Source organism: Pecten maximus, chromosome 6 (assembly GCF_902652985.1).
Source record: "Pecten maximus chromosome 6, xPecMax1.1, whole genome shotgun sequence".
NCBI lineage: Eukaryota > Metazoa > Mollusca > Bivalvia > Pectinida > Pectinidae > Pecten > Pecten maximus.
The window spans coordinates 10965913-10984398 of NC_047020.1; the positions used below are offsets into that span (position 1 = coordinate 10965913).

Here is an 18486-nt window from a genome sequence, read left to right on the forward strand (position 1 = left end):
GTCGAGTGAAATGTAGTAGTCACGTGACCGGCACTAAGGTAAACAACCGGTCTGAGGAACTGGTGAAAGTGGAATGAATGTTAACCGTGGAATGTGATTTTCGACACCTTGAAACAAGGTAAGTAAAACTGCATCAATGCAGTTTTAATATAAATTGTGTACTTAGAAGATATAAAGTTACTGAAACGCTGATCATGTCCACAATATGTTTATTTTCAATCCATGTGGTATATATATACGTCTGTGAGTCAAGGGAGAGAGGGATTATGTATGTAACAGTGTTAAACGTCCTGTTGAGAAGACATACCCTACTATACAAGTAGCATATACATAGATTATATATAAATAAATATCCCTAATAACAATCATCGATGTTGCACATGTCTAAGTTTAATGTAAAATCCGTTTTTGTTTACTCTGAGATGATATTAATATAAAGATGGTTGAGCTACCTGTTCATAAATAAGTTATTTATACCCAGGGCATTCAAAGAAAGTAGACAAAGTTGCAAGTTACATATTTTATATTTATGTTTAACATATATATTGTGTCAAACTTTGAGGGTGGTCATTGTTTATATGTACATATGTGCCTATTACCTGAAGTTTTGTGTCATAGTTTTGTTATTTTGCATCTTTGTTTATTATGTAGTACATTTCTATCAATCTATACAATTATAATTGTATGTATTTTAATAGCGCATCTGTCTGTTGACAGTTGTTAATTAGATTCGGGACGTGCCGGGCCGTTAATCTGTGAAGTATTTAATTCTTCACACACGTGGCACTAATCGTCTGCATGGCTCTCCTTCAGTTTTATTGCCCCCTGTTAGAGAGGTATCTATCGCCTTTCAATCCCATTGTCTACTGCAGATGGGTACACCAATCTGGGAACTCCTGCCATGACCATATCTATACATGTATTACACAAGGTCAATATTTACTTGTCGCTAATTGTTTTTCTTAGTGTTATCATTACTTATGTGTATTATTATTGTCACATTTAGGTAAAAGGAGCCAACTGCTCCTTCACAGGAGCGGGGTGCTCCTTCTATTCCTTCTGCTCCTGTAGGTTTCTGTATAAAATGGGTGAGAACGAGAGCGGAGGGGGAGTTCAAGTTTAGATGCCTAGGTGTTGCTTTGCTGGATTTTTTACTAGTATTCCTTATGCGCTAGCTGTGTTGCAAATTACTCTGTAAACTGTAATGATGTCCTTTGAATGTAGATGTTGCTGAATACAGATAGCCTGGAACTGTACTACGATGCTGAATTGTGTTTTCTCTATGGTTGCCTTGGTTAATGTTCATTGTTCTTTGTATGGTAGCCTTGGTAAATTTTCGTTGTTCTTTGTATGGTAGCCTTGGTCAATGTTCATTGTTTTTGTATGATAGCCTTGGTCAATGTTCATTGTTCTTTGTATGGTAGCCTTGGTCAATGTTCATTGTTTTTGTATGGTAGCCTTAGTCAATGTTCATTGTCTTTGTATGATAGCCTTGGTCAATGTTTATTGTTCTTTGTATGGTAGCCTTGGTCAATGTTCATTGTATTTGTATGGTAGCCTTAGTCAATAGTCATTGTTCTTTGTATGGTAGCCTTAGTCAATAGTCATTGTTCTTTGTATGGTAGCCTTGGTCAATGTTCATTGTTTTTGTATGGTAGCCTTGGTCAATGTTCATTGTTCATTCTATGTTTGGTTGTCCTTAAATTTTTTTGATGTATTAATCATAGGTGACCCAAATGTAGCTTCATAAATTAATTATCTGATCAGGATAATATCTCATATGGCAGAATTACATAAACAGATTTGCGTCACACTTGGTGTTAATAGACTTTTGTATATCACAACCAGTATTGGAATGTGACATTTCGCTGTCTAAAACACTCGGTCACCTTCATCAGACAAATGACAATTCCAGCATGTGTACATTGAGAAGGTAAGTGTAAGAGATTATAATCAAATCAACAGGTCTTTTTTCTTTTGCACTATAATGTTATGTACATGGAGGTGGTAAACAGTAGAAAAATAGATTCAGCTACTCTGGGCAGATGTCAGTTTAACTACTCTGGGTAGATGTCAGTTTAGCTACTCTGGTCAGATGTCAGTTCAGCTACTCTGAGTAGATGTCAGTTTAACTACTCTGGTCAGATGTCAGTTCAGCTACTCTGAGTAGATGTCAGTTTAGCTACTCTGGGCAGATGTCAGTTCAGCTACTCTGGGTAGATGTCAGTTCAGCTACTCTGGGTAGATGTCAGTTCAGCTACTCTGGGTAGATGTCAGTTCAGCTACTCTGGGTAGATGTCAGTTCAGCTACTCTGGGTAGATGTCAGTTCAGCTACTCTGGGTAGATGTCAGTTCAGCTACTCTGGGTAGATGTCAGTTCAGCTACTCTGGGTAGATGTCAGTTCAGCTACTCTGGGTAGATGTCATTTCAGCTACTCTGGGTAGATGTCAGTTCAGCTACTCTGGGTAGATGTCATTTCAGCTACTCTGGGTAGATGTCAGTTTAGCTTCTCTGGGCAGATGTCAGTTCAGCTACTCTGGTCAGATGTCAGTTTAACTACTCTTGGTAGATGTCAGTTTAGCTACTCTGGTCAGATGTCAGTTTAACTACTCTGGTCAGATGTCAGTTTAACTACTCTGGTCAGATGTCAGTTTAACTACTCTGGTCAGATGTCAGTTTAACTACTCTGGTCAGATGTCAGTTTAACTACTCTGGGTAGATGTCAGTTCAGCTACTCTGGGTAGATGTCAGTTCAGCTACTCTGGGTAGATGTCAGTTCAGCTACTCTGGGTAGATGTCATTTCAGCTACTCTGGGTAGATGTCAGTTCAGCTACTCTGGGTAGATGTCATTTCAGCTACTCTGGGTAGATGTCAGTTTAGCTTCTCTGGGCAGATGTCAGTTCAGCTACTCTGGTCAGATGTCAGTTTAACTACTCTTGGTAGATGTCAGTTTAGCTACTCTAGGTAGATGTCAGTTCAGCTACTCTGGTCAGATGTCAGTTTAGCTACTCTGGTCAGATGTCAGTTTAACTACTCTGGTCAGATGTCAGTTCAGCTACTCTGGTCAGATGTCAGTTTAACTACTCTGGGTAGATGTCAGTTTAGCTACTCTGGTCAGATGTCAGTTTAGCTACTCTAGGTAGATGTCAGTTCAGCTACTCTGGGTAGATGTCATTTCAGCTACTCTGGGTAGATGTCATTTCAGCTACTCTGGGTAGATGTCAGTTCAGCTACTCTGGTCAGATGTCAGTTCAGCTACTCTGGTCAGATGTCAGTTTAACTACTCTGGGTAGATGTCAGTTCAGCTACTCTGGGTAGATGTCAGTTTAACTACTCTGGGTAGATGTCAGTTCAGCTACTCTGGTCAGATGTCAGTTCAGCTACTCTGGTCAGATGTCAGTTTAACTACTCTGGGTAGATGTCAGTTCAGCTACTCTGGTCAGATGTCAGTTTAGCTTCTCTGGGCAGATGTCAGTTCAGCTTCTCTGGGTAGATGTCAGTTTAGCTACTCTGGTCAGATGTCAGTTCAGCTACTCTGGGTAGATGTCCGACAGTTTGGTTATGCTTCATTTATAACCTGGTCCAAATGGCTTCCTTTACCTGTCGCTTGAAAATGTTGTTCTCTCTGTCAATCACTGGAATTATTTCATTGTGTGGCATGATCTAGGATTGAGGATTTATTGATCTGGGACTCTGATTGTTTCCATTTTGATTTCTTGGCTTCTTGGGTTACCGGGTGGCTGGTATTCTCGAAAATGGACTCAAAATCTTCTCCATTCACTCTGATATGTGACATCTTACAGTTCTTGCATTTTATACACATTTTGTGGCTTCCTCTTTGGGTATTTTTTATCCTTGGGATATACAAGGATGATTCTGATTTCTGAAGAAAATTTGTTTCTTAGGTTTGTAGCTGTTTTCCTGAGTAAATAACATATGAAATGGGTACTTTATATGTATAAGAATAAAGTTTGGTTTGGTTTGTTTTGTTTAACATCCTATTAACAGCCAGGGTCATTTAAGGGACATACCAGGTTTTGGGGGTGGAGGAAAGCCGGAGTACCCGGAGAAAAACCACCGGCCTACGGTCAGTACCTGGCAACTGCCCCACGTAGGTTTCGAACTCGCAACCCTGAGGTGGAGGGCTAGTGATAAAGTGTCGGGACACCTTAACCAATCGGCCACCGCGGCCCCAAAAATAAAGAATAAAGAGTAGGGTCTTGAGATTTAGAAATCAAAAATATACACTCCTACTAAAAATAGAATGATGTAGGATTCCAGGTGTATAAAGGCATGAATTCCCCAGGAGGGGATTCCCCAGTGCCCTGTTAATGTCAGGGTTACTGTCTTTTGAGTACTGATGTGCTTTTTTTGCCATCAAAACTATACAATAACATCATTTATCAGGTAGCGAAAACTTCAAATTTAATTTGATATAAATTTCATATCATTTGAACTTCAAAGTTTTGAGTGAATGAAGGGATGGAATCACTATTAATAACATATAGTAAAATATTCAGTTGTTTGAGTCCTATAAACAAAGTGTTGTGTGGTATCAACATCTTGACATACTCACAGTGGTCAAATTGACTTCTCTGCCAAAACATCACGCTTAAATCCAATACTTGTTAATTTTGAGTCTGTTCATAGTTACCAACCTGGAAAACATGTTGTGTAATGTCACCTTCAGTGTTGTAAATATTTAGAATATGAAGCAGGTGAGATTTATAAGTGTTAATTTCCACTTATCAGTTTATATTAGCGGGCTAGCTATTCCAGTTTAAATGATGTGGATTTCTGTGATAACATAAGCTGGCTTTTATAAGTCTCTATTATGTATATTCAATTGTGTCATGTTATATTATTCCATTGTGTCATGTTGTAGTATTCCATTATGTCATGTTGTAGTATTCCATTATGTCATGTTGTAGTATTCCATTGTGTCATGTTGTAGTATTCCATTGTGTCATGTTGTAGTATTCCATTTTGTCATGTGGTAGTATTCCATTTTGTCATGTGGTAGTATTCCATTTTGTCATGTGGTAGTATTCCATTGTGTCATGTTGTAGTATTCCATTGTGTCATGTTATAGTATTCCATTGTGTCATGTTGTATTCCATTGTGTCATGTTGTAGTATTCCATTGTGTCATTTGATAGTATTCCATTGTGTCATGTGATAGTATTCCATTGTGTCATGTTGTAGTATTCCATTTTGTCATGTGGTAGTATTCCATTGTGTCATGTTATAGTATTCCATTGTGTCATTTGATAGTATTCCATTGTGTCATGTGGTAGTATTCCATTGTGTCATGTTATAGTATTCCATTGTGTCATTTGATAGTATTCCATTGTGTCATGTGATAGTATTCCATTGTGTCATGTTGTAGTATTCCATTGTGTCATGTTGTAGTATTCCATTGTGTCATGTTGTAGTATTCCATTGTGTCATGTTGTAGTATTCCATTGTGTCATGTGATAGTATTCCACTGTGTCATGTTGTATTCCATTGTGTCATGTGATAGTATTCCATTGTGTCATGTTGTAGTATTCCATTGTGTCATGTGATAGTATTCCATTGTGTCATGTTGTAGTATTCCATTGTGTCATGTTGTAGTATTCCATTGTGTCATGTTGTAGTATTCCATTGTGTCATGTTGTAGTATTCCATTGTGTCATGTTGTAGTATTCCATTGTGTCATGTGATAGTATTCCATTGTGTCATGTGATAGTATTCCATTGTGTCATGTTGTAGTATTCCATTGTGTCATGTTGTAGTATTCCATTGTGTCATGTTGTATTCCATTGTGTCATGTTGTAGTATTCCATTGTGTCATGTGATAGTATTCCATTGTGTCATGTTGTAGTATTCCATTGTGTCATGTTGTAGTATTCCATTGTGTCATGTTGTATTCCATTATGTCATGTTATAGTATTCCATTGTGTCATGTTGTAGTATTCCATTGTGTCATGTGATAGTATTCCATTGTGTCATGTTGTAGTATTCCATTGTGTCATGTGACAGTATTCCACTGTGTCATGTTGTATTCCATTGTGTCATGTTGTAGTATAATATAGCATAGTGTTAATTTCTGGGGTTTACTTAGTGGAGGGTCAGGGTCAACAGTCAATGTAGGATAGTGTTTATGTCTGGGTTAACTTTGAGTTGAGGTCAGGGTCAACAGTCAATGTGGGATAGTGTTTATGTCTGGGGTTAACTTTGAGTTGAGGGTCAGGGTCAACAGTCATTGTGGGATAGTGTTTATGTCTGGGGTTAACTTTGAGTTGAGGGTCAGGGTCAACAGTCGTTGTAGGATAGTGTTTATGTCTGGGGTTAACTTTGAGTTGAGGTCAGGGTCAACAGTCATTGTAGGATAGTGTTTATGTCTGAGTTTAACTTTGAGTGGAGGGTCAGGGTCAACAGTCAATGTAGGATAGTGTTTGTCTGGGTTTACTTAGTGGAGGGTCAGGGTCAACAGTCATTTTAGGATAGTGTTTATGTCTGGGTTAACTTTGAGTTAAGGTCAAGGTCAACAGTCAATTTAGGATAGTGTTTATGTCTTGAGTTTAACTTTGAGTGGAGGGTCAGGGTCAACAGTCAATGTAGGATAGTGTTTATGTCTGGGTTTAACTTTGAGTTGAGGTCAGGGTCAACAGTCAATGTAGGATAGTATTTATGTCAGGAGTTTAACTTTGAGTGGAGGGTCAGGGTCAACAGTCATTGTAGGATAGTGTTTATGTCTGGGGTTAACTTTGAGTGGAGGGTCAGGGTCAACAGTCATTGTAGGATAGTGTTTATGTCTGGGTTAACTTTGAGTTGAGGTCAGGGTCAACAGTCAATGTAGGATAGTGTTTATGTCTGGGGTTAACTTTGAGTTGAGGTCAGGGTCAACAGTCATTGTAGGATAGTGTTTATGTCTGAGTTTAACTTTGAGTGGAGGGTCAAGGTCAACAGTCAATGTAGGATAGTGTTTATGTCTGGGGTTAACTTTGAGTGGAGGGTCAGGGTCAACAGTCAATTTAGGATAGTGTTTATGTCTGGGGTTAACTTTGAGTTGAGGTCAGGGTCAACAGTCAATGTAGGATAGTGTTTATGTCTGGGGTTAACTTTGAGTTGAGGTCAAGGTCAACAGTCAATGTAGGATAGTGTTTATGTCTGGAGTTAACTTTGAGTTGAGGTCAGGCTCAACAGTCAATTTAGGATAGTGTTTATGTCTTGGGTTAACTTTGAGTGGAGGGTCAGGGTCAACAGTCAATGTAGGATAGTGTTTATGTCTTGGGTTAACTTTGAGTTGAGGTCAGGGTCAACAGTCAATGTAGGATAGTGTTTATGTCTGGGGTTTAACTTTGAGTGGAGGGTCAGGGTCAACAGTCAATGTAGGATAGTGTTTATGTCTGGGTTAACTTTGAGTGGAGGTCAGGGTCAACAGTCAATGTAGGATAGTGTTTATGTCTGGGGTTAACTTTGAGTTGAGGGTCAGGGTCAACAGTCATTGTAGGATAGTGTTTATGTCTGGGTTAACTTTGAGTTGAGGTCAGGGTCAACAGTCAATGTAGGATAGTGTTTATGTCTGGGGTTAACTTTGAGTGGAGGTCAGGGTCAACAGTCATTGTAGGATAGTGGTTATGTCTGGGTTAACTTTGAGTGGAGGGTCAGGGTCAACAGTCATTGTAGGATAGTGTTTATGTCTGGGGTTAACTTTGAGTTGAGGTCAGGGTCAACAGTCATTGTAGGATAGTGTTTATGTCTGGGGTTAACTTTGAGTTGAGGGTCAGGGTCAACAGTCGTTGTAGGATAGTGTTTATGTCTGGGGTTAACTTTGAGTTGAGGGTCAGGGTCAACAGTCGTTGTAGGATAGTGTTTATGTCTGGGGTTAACTTTGAGTTGAGGGTCAGGGTCAACAGTCGTTGTAGGATAGTGTTTATGTCTGGGGTTAACTTTGAGTTGAGGGTCAGGGTCAACAGTCATTGTAGGATAGTGTTTATGTCTGAGTTTATAGCTTTGAGTTGAGGGTCAGGGTCAACAGTCAATGTAGGATAGTGTTTATGTCTGGGGTTAACTAGAGATGACTTCAGATTTGTCGAAATTTATATGCATGTATTGTCAATGAAATTTAGTTTGTAGGTGTAGTATGGCACTGCAAAAACAAAGGCTGTGTTTATTTTTGGAAAAAACAAAATGGCTGCCATATCCTGGCCTTTGATTGGTCGAAATTTAAATATTGTCTGATTTTGATGAAATTTGGTATATATGTTCACCATGGAACACTCTTCACTTTTGCAACCTCAGTTTCACATTTTAAAAAAAGGCCACCATTTACTTGCTTCTGATTTGTCAAAATTTACATATTGTTCAATTTCAATGAAGACTGATTTATAGGAGTATTATGGGACTGCGAATTCAATCAACTGAATGGGTTTTGTTGTCATAGTAATCACACAGAGGCCTCTGAATGGTTGAAATTTAAATATTGTCCAATTTTAATGAAAGGGGTATAAGGGGACTGTGAATTCAACTGTATGGGTGTGGCTGCCATAGCAACCACATGGAAGCTTTGATTGGTCGAAATTTAGACATTGTTTGATTTCTGTGAAAATTGGATTATAGAGCTTAAAAGGTTTAAGGGACTGCAAATTCAACTGCATTAGTTCCGTTACCATTGAGACCACATTTGCATCTTCGGGAATATGGGAGATATTTGGGGGACTTCTGAAATGGTTTCCCATCACAATAAGTCTTTGTCATATAAATGCAATGGGATTTCAACTAAACTTACAAACAATAATACTTATACATTGTAGATGTGCATAATCTTTAACAGGTAGAATTTACCTCCCCGTTTAGGAAAGCTAAATTGACCTGGACCCTGTGTTTCAAGACTGCAATTGATTTTATTATATTACAAATAACCTCATGGGTGGCAGGGGCATATGATTTAGCCCCCGGATGACAGATCTAATTTTTATTTAATTGTTTTCAAGAATTTATTTTTCTAATGATATCATGTGAAAAAATTGATACTCCTGTAGATGGTTTCCTGTCAAACCTAACGTTAACCTGCAATGCAGGCATATTCATTGGCGTCTAGTTTATAGAACTACATGTAACAGACCAGGCCAGCGTCTGACTAATAATTGCAATCAAGGAACCTAAACTGTATCCAAACATCTCCATGTGTCTATAGATTCTCCTATGTATGCTTGTTACGTCTGCGACTTCGGAGCGTTCCTTCAGCATCGTGCGTCGGCTAAAGACACACCTGAGATCAACCATGGACGGACATCCTCTCTGGCATAATTTGTTATAACATACGTATCGTGACTACTCCGTAGATTTAGACACAGCAGTGACCAAGTTTCTTGAAGCATAACAACAACAATTGACTTTTGTATCATAAGAAGTCAGGATTGCCATGATAGTTATTGAAGACACTATTAATCCATTGTCTGTTAGGATGCATGCTTTAGTTACCATATACTTGTATATGACATTTGTATGATTTCTAACCTGAATATGTACCGGAATGTTTATAATTATATTATGTATACAACATCATTAAATCACTCTTATTTCAGTGGTTATTTTCAGCTGGAAGTAATAAATAGAAATTACCATGACTTGGGCTAGATTACAGGTTACCATAGTAACAAAGATTATGTTATACTACAACATCAACATGTTTGATGTGATCATAACCACTGCCAAGACATCCAGGCCAACAACTTATTAGTTCATGACAGCATGGTTCAGGAAACTATATATATAAATGCTGCTGGGCGTAAGAATAACATTAAATCAGTTCAGTCACTTTCATCAATTAAGATATTTAGCATTTATAGTGTAAAACGTCAGCTCACCTGGTCCAATAGGCTAGAAAATTTATTCCATGGCTCATCGTTTGTCAGCATTTCCAAAATATCAAGTACTACTAGTTATAAACAACTCAATTGATTTCGACCAAATTTTGTCAGGAGCATCTTGGAGGAAGGGGAACAAATTTTGCATAAATTATGGGTCATTAATTACCATTACCCTACATCATTAATTACAATTACCCAATATTATTAATTACAAAATCCAACATCATTATTTACCATTACCCTACATCATTAATTACCGTTACCCTACATCATTAATTACCATTACCCAACATCATTAATTACCAATACCCTACATCATTAATTACCATTACCCTACATCATTAATTACCGTTACCCTACATCATTAATTACCATTACCCTACATCATTAATTACCATTACCCAACATCATTAATTACCATTACCCTACATCATTAATTACCAATACCCAACATCAATAATTACCATTATCTATGATAATCATCAGACTTAATATCAATTATTTTCAATATCATTAAATGTCAATAATTGTAAATTTGTACATGTATAAATCTCTTTATAGAGATCTGATGTCATAGTTCAACATGGTGAAACAAGTGGGCCTGCTCCCAGCCGGCTGTCAACCCTGGAACCATGATGTTGTCGCTGCAAGTGGAGATCGCTTTGTTTATTGCGCGACGCTGGCTATCTATGTGTACCAGGTAAGTAGTGGCGACAGTTCAGATCAGTGTCTTGACATCCTTCACACTGGTATTTTTTTAATGTTATTTCGTGTCTAGAAATGTTTTTTTTTGTTATTTCCTTCTAACAAAATACAATTTTGTTTTAAAATGATATTCTGTACAAGTTAACAATTTCATATCCTGATGATTTTTATAAAAATTGCACAAAAGCATCTACATTTGTACTTAATGTTCTCATGAAAATTGTATGCCTCAATTTAACATATAAACAAACATACAATACATGATTTGAATATCTACCCAAATTGATTTACTGTTCACATGGCCATGATTGCCTCACAACGGGTTTGCATTTTATAAGCAGTGTGAAATATTTTTGTGCATTTTAAATTCAACTAGAAATAAGCCTAATGAAGCAATGAAATTGTGATCAACAGACATAATACGTGATCAGTGTACAAACCCAAATTACTAAACAATAGATCACTCATCGCATGTATTGGAATGGGATCAATCAACATAGCATGTAAATCTACAATTAGCTGGAAACAGTTTATATAATCAACTGTTTGTACAATTAGCTAGAAACAGTTTATATAATCAACTGTTTGTACAATTAGCTGGAAACAGTTTGTACGATCAACTGTTTGTACAATTAGCTGGAAGCAGTTTGTACAATCAACTGTTTGTACAATTAGCTGGAAACAGTTTGTACGATCTGATCAACTGTTTGTACAATTAGCTAGAAACAGTTTATATAATCAACTGTTTGTACAATTAGCTGGAAACAGTTTGTACGATCAACTGTTTGTACAATTAGCTGGTTCAGCAGTTTGTAAAGGCAGCTGTTTGTACAATTAGCTGGAAACAGTTTGTACGATCAGCTGTTTGTACAATTAGCTTGAAACGGTTTGTATCAACTGTTTGTACAATTAGCTGGAAACAGTTTGTACGATCAACTGTTTGTACAATTAGCTGGAAACAGTTTGTACGATCAACTGTTTGTACAATTAGCTAGAAACAATTTGTATGATCAACTGTTTGTACAATTAGCTGGAAACAGTTTGTACAATCAACTGTGTGTACAATTAGCTGGAAACAGTTTGTACGATCAACTGTTTGTACAATTAGCTGGAAACAGTTTGTACGATCTGATCAACTGTGTGTACAATTAGCTGGAATCAGTTTGTACAATCAACTGTGTGTACAATTAGCTGGAAACAGTTTGTACGATCTGATCAACTGTGTGTACAATTAGCTGGAATCAGTTTTTACAATCAACTGTTTGTACAATTAGCTGGAAACAGTTTGTACGATCTGATCAAATGCTTGTACAATTAGCTGGAAACAGTTTGTACAATCAGCTGTTTGTACAATTAGCTGGTTCAGCAGTTTGTACGATCTGATCAACTGTTTGTACAATTAGCTGGAAACAGTTTTTACAATCAACTGTTTGTAGCTGGAATCCTTTTAAGTTCACCAAAGTTTTGAGATCTTTACTTGCAGGCATAATTAGTATTATTTGGTGATAAAGGCAACACCATTAGTCTATGCTATTATTCCTCAGATCATTCCGACATACAATTTTATTTACTTAAGTAATTGACCACACTATCATAAAACATCGGAGCTCCATAGCACTAAAATAAAAGCTTGACATCAGTGTGAAAATAAAATAATAGAAAACATGAATAAATTCAAAATATTTCCGGAGTATTTGAACAGTAAAGCTATAGGTCCAAATACTTATCTGTTAACAGAATGTCAGTGAGATCAAAACAATCACCTTGACAATTAATGCCTAAGAAATTACATTTTACACTTGCATGGAATAAGATGATGTTGCAGAAAATGATGATTTAAAATAAAGTACAAGTAATGTTATCAGTTAATCTCGAAGTTACAGCTAATTTTTATTTCTCTTTTAGTAATGTTTCACCCTCACTTTGGTGAGGTCATGCACTTTGTGATTAACTGAACAAACAATTATTGACTTGTTTTAGGTTAATACAAGGAATTGTTAACCTGAGAGAGATGATATTTCCCAAGGCCTCTCTCATACTTATTTGAAATTAATACATGTAATAAAACTAAAGCAATACAAATATTGGAGTTTTACATGTATTGGCATTTAATTGAAAAAAAGGAGTTTTCCATTTAGCGTTAGTACTCAAATGATTGCTGTTCATGTACAGTAGTAGTGATTTGCATTCCTCAGCCTCACTGAAAGGCAACAGCATCTGGATTTGATGTCATGACCTTTTCTCCCAAAATAATCCTGGAATATCTTTACCTGTGACTCCTTAGCGGTTTATATGTGTTAGTTTACTATAATAGGTCGGTGTCTGAAATACAGTCGAAATGTTTGTTATTAAGCAACAGTACTTTCTGTTTTGTGTATAAAGATTATAGCTTGATGATCGACAAATCTCTTGTGATTGGTCAAAACTTCTGAAGCCTTAGAGAAATTTCATTACTATTTATAGCCACGTTTTGTGATATTAACCTCTTGTGCAGGAATTCACCAGCTTCAGTCAAATCACATTATCTCAAAGTCATTGGGTCATGAAAAAACTTTTGGAATATATCCAGAAAATTTGAGATAACCAAGGAAAATTTATAAAGAATTTTTATTTTGCATTAAGTAGAGTCTTAATGTGACCAACGTTGTTGATAATGAAGATTGACTGTATAATTATAAGTAATGAAAAACAAACCGATTTAGGCTTATATTCAATTTAAACTCTGCTTGTAAATTAATTATGATATATAAAAAGTTGTAGAAGTCGTTTGATCTGAATGTGTATCTTAAGCAAAGGAAGAGTTGAAACGTTTTTTTATTGAGGTCAAAATATGTTTTAATTTACTTCCAGATGGACAAAAAATTTCGAGAGTTCAAGTTGGTATCTATTATGTCAGAACACAAAAAGACAATCACAGCCATTGCTTTTAACCCAACAGACAAAGACATACTGGCCAGTTGCAGCGCTGACCACAGGGTGATCGTATGGGACTGTGACCAACAGAAGATTGTAGCTCAGCTGGAAAATACAAGGGATATACCAATAGGTATAGGCTGGTGTTTCCATGGCAACGAATCAGTAACATTTACGTCTAGACGAGGACAATTTTTTCGGTGGAATTACAAGAATCCAACAACTAAACTAATGACTGTAAAAGAAGTGACTGGATTCTCATCTGATGTGTTCATTTTCAGGTGGCATCCTAAAAATACCAGTAAGATAGTGGTGGGCCACAGGAATGGCACTATCTCTGTGTGTCATATTGGTAAGTCATTTATGGAGGGGCACCTGTCTCCATGGTGTTCCAGTGTCACAAACATCATAGTCAAATCTCATGAGAAATGTATTATCTTAGTAAAATTTCACGAGAAATGTATTATCTTACTACCTGTGCCATTGTAACCTAATACCCAATATTGCCTAATACTTTTGACATTCGTATCCGATAGGAATGCAATGATCCAGTGTTGGAAGTAGTTATAACTTTATATTGTCAGTATAAAAGTCTAAAAAGACATATTCCACCAATCGAGTGTATTATTCAATGCTGAAATAGTGTAAGTGGGAAACATATTTATTTTGATTTCAGTGGTAAGATCACAATTCCTTTTTTTTTTTTTTGTGGTCTGATTTTTTTTTCTCCATCTGAATGATTCTCTAGAGTACAGGATCAAATTATTTGTTAGTAGTGAGAAATGAGCCATAATCTTTCTCCCTGTATGTATTGATGTTTTAACTTCCCTTCAGGACTCGCACAAAGAAATATTTTACTAAGCTTATGTGTTATTGCTTGTGACTTCATCCCCGCATTTACTCATTTCAAGTTCAAATAATGTGAAAGTTATACAAATTAAAGTTTGAAGTTTTCGCTACCTGATAAATGATGTTAATGTATAACTTTAACATCAGATAACAGGACACAGGTACTCGAAAGACAGTAACCCTGACATTTACAGTGGACGGAAGAACCCAAATCTAGGGAATCCAGCCTTTTTCACCTGTAGAACTACATCATTTTGTCTTCAGTAGGAGTGTATATTTTGGTTTTTCAAGTCTTAAGACACATTACATTTTTATTCTCTAATGTAGGAAGTACCTATTCCATATGATAATTACTCAAGAAAATAGCTGCCAACCTCAGAAACACAATTTCATTATGGGCTTGAAACAGCAGCTGATTTAGTTGTGTGAGCCCTTCAAAGCATTGTTGTTAGTTCTTAGTTTTTAAGAAATATTTTTCAGGCATTAATATTAAAAATGCATTTTACTGTGTACAGGAGGTAAGAACCACAAACATGTTTGTGCCCCGGACGATGACTCTGATAATGAGGATGATGACCCCGTGACAGCCCTCGAGTGGGACCCTTTGTCCACAGATTACCTCATAGTTGCCAACACCTTTGGCGGCATTCGTCTCATTGACTCTAATTCTCTTACCGTCATCATTCGTTTTGTCATGCCGAGTGTTGCTGCCCATGTATCCTCATTGTCCTGGATAGATAGTGCTCCAGGGATGTTTGTAACAGGGGGTAAGTTTTGAAGGGCGCTGTCATGCATAATATGTACCCCCCTACCAAAAGGTATCCGGATACTTTTTATTCCTGCATAAAACGTACCCCCCTTGCATAAAAAGTACCCCCCTACCAATTTTTTTTTAATTTTGACTTATCAATCTGAAATTGTGAAGATATGATAAGAGGACCCAGAGGATGTCATTTTCAATGTTTCTCACCCCATCCCACCAAATCCCCACCCCAGGGCCAAAAAAAAAATGAAAAAAAATTTTTTTTTTGCTCAAACTTCCAAATATGACTTGGAATCGACACTGGAAACCTTCATATGCATAGAAAAAACATCTCGCAACTTCCCCACCCCCCCCGGATACTTTTTATTCTCCTGCATAAAATGTACCCCCCGGATACTTTTTATTCTCCTGCATAAAAAGTACCCCCCTACCAAAAATCTTTAATTTTGACTTAATCAATCTGATATTGAGAAGATATGTTAAGAGGACCCGGGGGATGTCATTTTTAATGTTTCTCACCCCACCTCACCAAATCCCCATCCCAGGGCCAAAAAAATGAAAAAGAAATGTTTTGCTCAAACTTCCAAATATGACTTGGAATCGACACTGGAAACCTTCATATGCATAGAAAAAACATCTCGCAACTTCCCCACCCCCGGATACTTTTTATTCTCCTGCATAAAATGTACCCCCCGGATACTTTTTTATTCTCCTGCATAAAAAGTACCCCCTACCAAAAATCTTTAATTTTGACTTAATCAATCTGATATTGGGAAGATATGTTAAGAGGACCCAGAGGATGTCATTTTTAATGTTTCTCACCCCACCTCACCAAATCCCCACCCCAGGGCCAAAAAAATGAAGAAAAAATTTTTTGCTCAAACTTTTAAATATGACTTGGAATCGGCACTGGAAACCTTCATATGCATAGAAAAAACATCTCGCAACTTCCCCACCCCCCGGATACTTTTTATTCTCCTGCATAAAATGTACCCCCCTGGATACTTTTTATTCTCCTGCATAAAAAGTACCCCCCTACCAAAAATCTTTAATTTTGACTTTATCAATCTGAAATCGTGGAGATATGATAAGAGGACCCAGGGGATGTCATTTTTTATGTTTCTCACCCCATCCCACCAAATCCCCACCCCAGGGCCAAAAAAAAATGAAAAAAAAATTTTTTTTTGCTCAAACTTCCAAATATGACTTGGAATCGACACTGGAAACCTTCATATGCATAGAAAAAACATCTCGCAACTTCCCCACCCCCCGGATACTTTTTATTCCCCTGCATAAAATGTACCCCCCGGATACTTTTTATTCTCCTGCATAAAAAGTACCCCCCTACCAAATTTTTTTAAATTGTGACTTTATCAATCTGAAATCGTGGAGATATGATAAGAGGACCCAGGGGATGTCATTTTTTATGTTTCTCACCCCATCTCACCAAATCCCCACCCCAGGGCCAAAAAAATGAAAAAAAATTTTTTAGCTCAAACTTCCAATATGACTTGGAATCGACACTGGAAACCTTCATATGCATAGAAAAAACATCTCGCAACTTCCCCACCCCCCGGATACTTTTTATTCCCCTGCATAAAATGTACCCCCCGGATACTTTTTATTCTCCTGCATAAAAAGTACCCCCCTACCAAATTTTTTTAAATTGTGACTTTATCAATCTGAAATCATGGAGATATGATAAGAGGACCCAGGGGATGTCATTTTTAATATTTCTCTGGGGAATTTGCGAATTGTCTTTTATATGCATTTGAAGGTTTCCTATGTTGATCCTTAGTCATATTTGGAAGTTTAAGCAAAAAAATTTTTTTTTCATTTTTTTGCCCCTGGGGTGGGGATTTGGTGGGATGGGGTGAGAAACATTGAAAATGACATCCCTTGGGTCCTCTTATCATATCTTCCCAATTTCAGATTGATAAAGTCAAAATTAAAGATTTTTGGTAGGGGGGTACTTTTTATGCAGGAGAATAAAAAGTATCCGGGGGGTACATTTTATGCAGAAGAATAAAAAGTATCCAGGGGGTGGGGAATTTGCGAATTGTCTTTTATATGCATTTTAAGGTTTCCTATGTTGATCCTTAGTCATATTTGGAAGTTTAAGCAAAAAAATTTTTTTTTCATTTTTTTGCCCCTGGGGTGGGGATTTGGTGGGATGGGGTGAGAAACATTGAAAATGACACCCCTTGGGTCCTCTTATCATATCTTCCCAATTTCAGATTGATAAAGTCAAAAATAAAGATTTTTGGTAGGGGGGTACTTTTTATGCAGGAGAATAAAAAGTATCCGGGGGGTACATTTTATGCAGAAGAATAAAAAGTATCCGGGGGGTGGGGGATTTGCGAATTGTCTTTTATATGCATTTGAAGGTTTCCTATGTTGATCCTTAGTCATATTTGGAAGTTTAAGCAAAAAAATTTTTTTTTCATTTTTTTGGCCCTGGGGTGGGGATTTGGTGGGATGGGGTGAGAAACATTGAAAATGACATCCCTTGGGTCCTCTTATCATATCTTCCCAATTTCAGATTGATAAAGTCAAAATTAAAGATTTTTGGTAGGGGGGTACTTTTTATGCAGGAGAATAAAAAGTATCCGGGGGGGTACATTTTATGCAGAAGAATAAAAAGTATCCGGGGGGTGGGGAATTTGCGAATTGTCTTTTATATGCATTTTAAGGTTTCCTATGTTGATCCTTAGTCATATTTGGAAGTTTAAGCAAAAAAATTTTTTTTTCATTTTTTTGCCCCTGGGGTGGGGATTTGGTGGGATGGGGTGAGAAACATTGAAAATGACATCCCTTGGGTCCTCTTATCATATCTTCCCAATTTCAGATTGATAAAGTCAAAATTAAAGATTTTTGGTAGGGGGGTACTTTTTATGCAGGAGAATAAAAAGTATCCGGGGGGTACATTTTATGCAGAAGAATAAAAAGTATCCGGGGGGTGGGGAATTTGCGAATTGTCTTTTATATGCATTTTAAGGTTTCCTATGTTGATCCTTAGTCATATTTGGAAGTTTGAGCAAAAAAATTTTTTTTTCATTTTTTTGCCCCTGGGGTGGGGATTTGGTGGGATGGGGTAAGAAACATTGAAAATGACATCCCTTGGGTCCTCTTATCATATCTTCCCAATTTCAGATTGATAAAGTCAAAATTAAAGATTTTTGGTAGGGGGGTACTTTTTATGCAAGGGGGGGTACGTTTTGGTAGGGGTATAAAAAGTATCCGGTTACTTTTTATGCAGAATAAAAAGTATCCGGATATTTATTATGCAGGAGGTACATATTATGCATGACAGCGGGGATCGGTAGGTGATCAGCAGGAAGATATAGTTGTGATATTAAAAGATAATTAAGCATTCATTGAAGGTATGCTGTTTA

The 18486-nt window shown here is 37.0% G+C and overlaps 1 protein-coding gene across 1 annotated transcript in view; it reads left to right on the forward strand.

The window, feature by feature from the left end:
* Positions 1-14: 14 nt before the first annotated feature.
* The window catches only part of LOC117328951 (WD repeat-containing protein 17-like), a 51113-nt gene continuing 32641 nt past the window's right edge, over positions 15-18486 (forward strand). Inside the window, exons 1-4 of the mRNA XM_033886582.1 lie at positions 15-118; positions 10423-10561; positions 13417-13831; positions 14844-15095. Coding sequence (XP_033742473.1) covers positions 10445-10561; positions 13417-13831; positions 14844-15095 — 784 coding nt within the window. The 5' untranslated portion in view covers positions 15-118; positions 10423-10444. The remainder of the gene's footprint in view (positions 119-10422; positions 10562-13416; positions 13832-14843; positions 15096-18486) is intronic.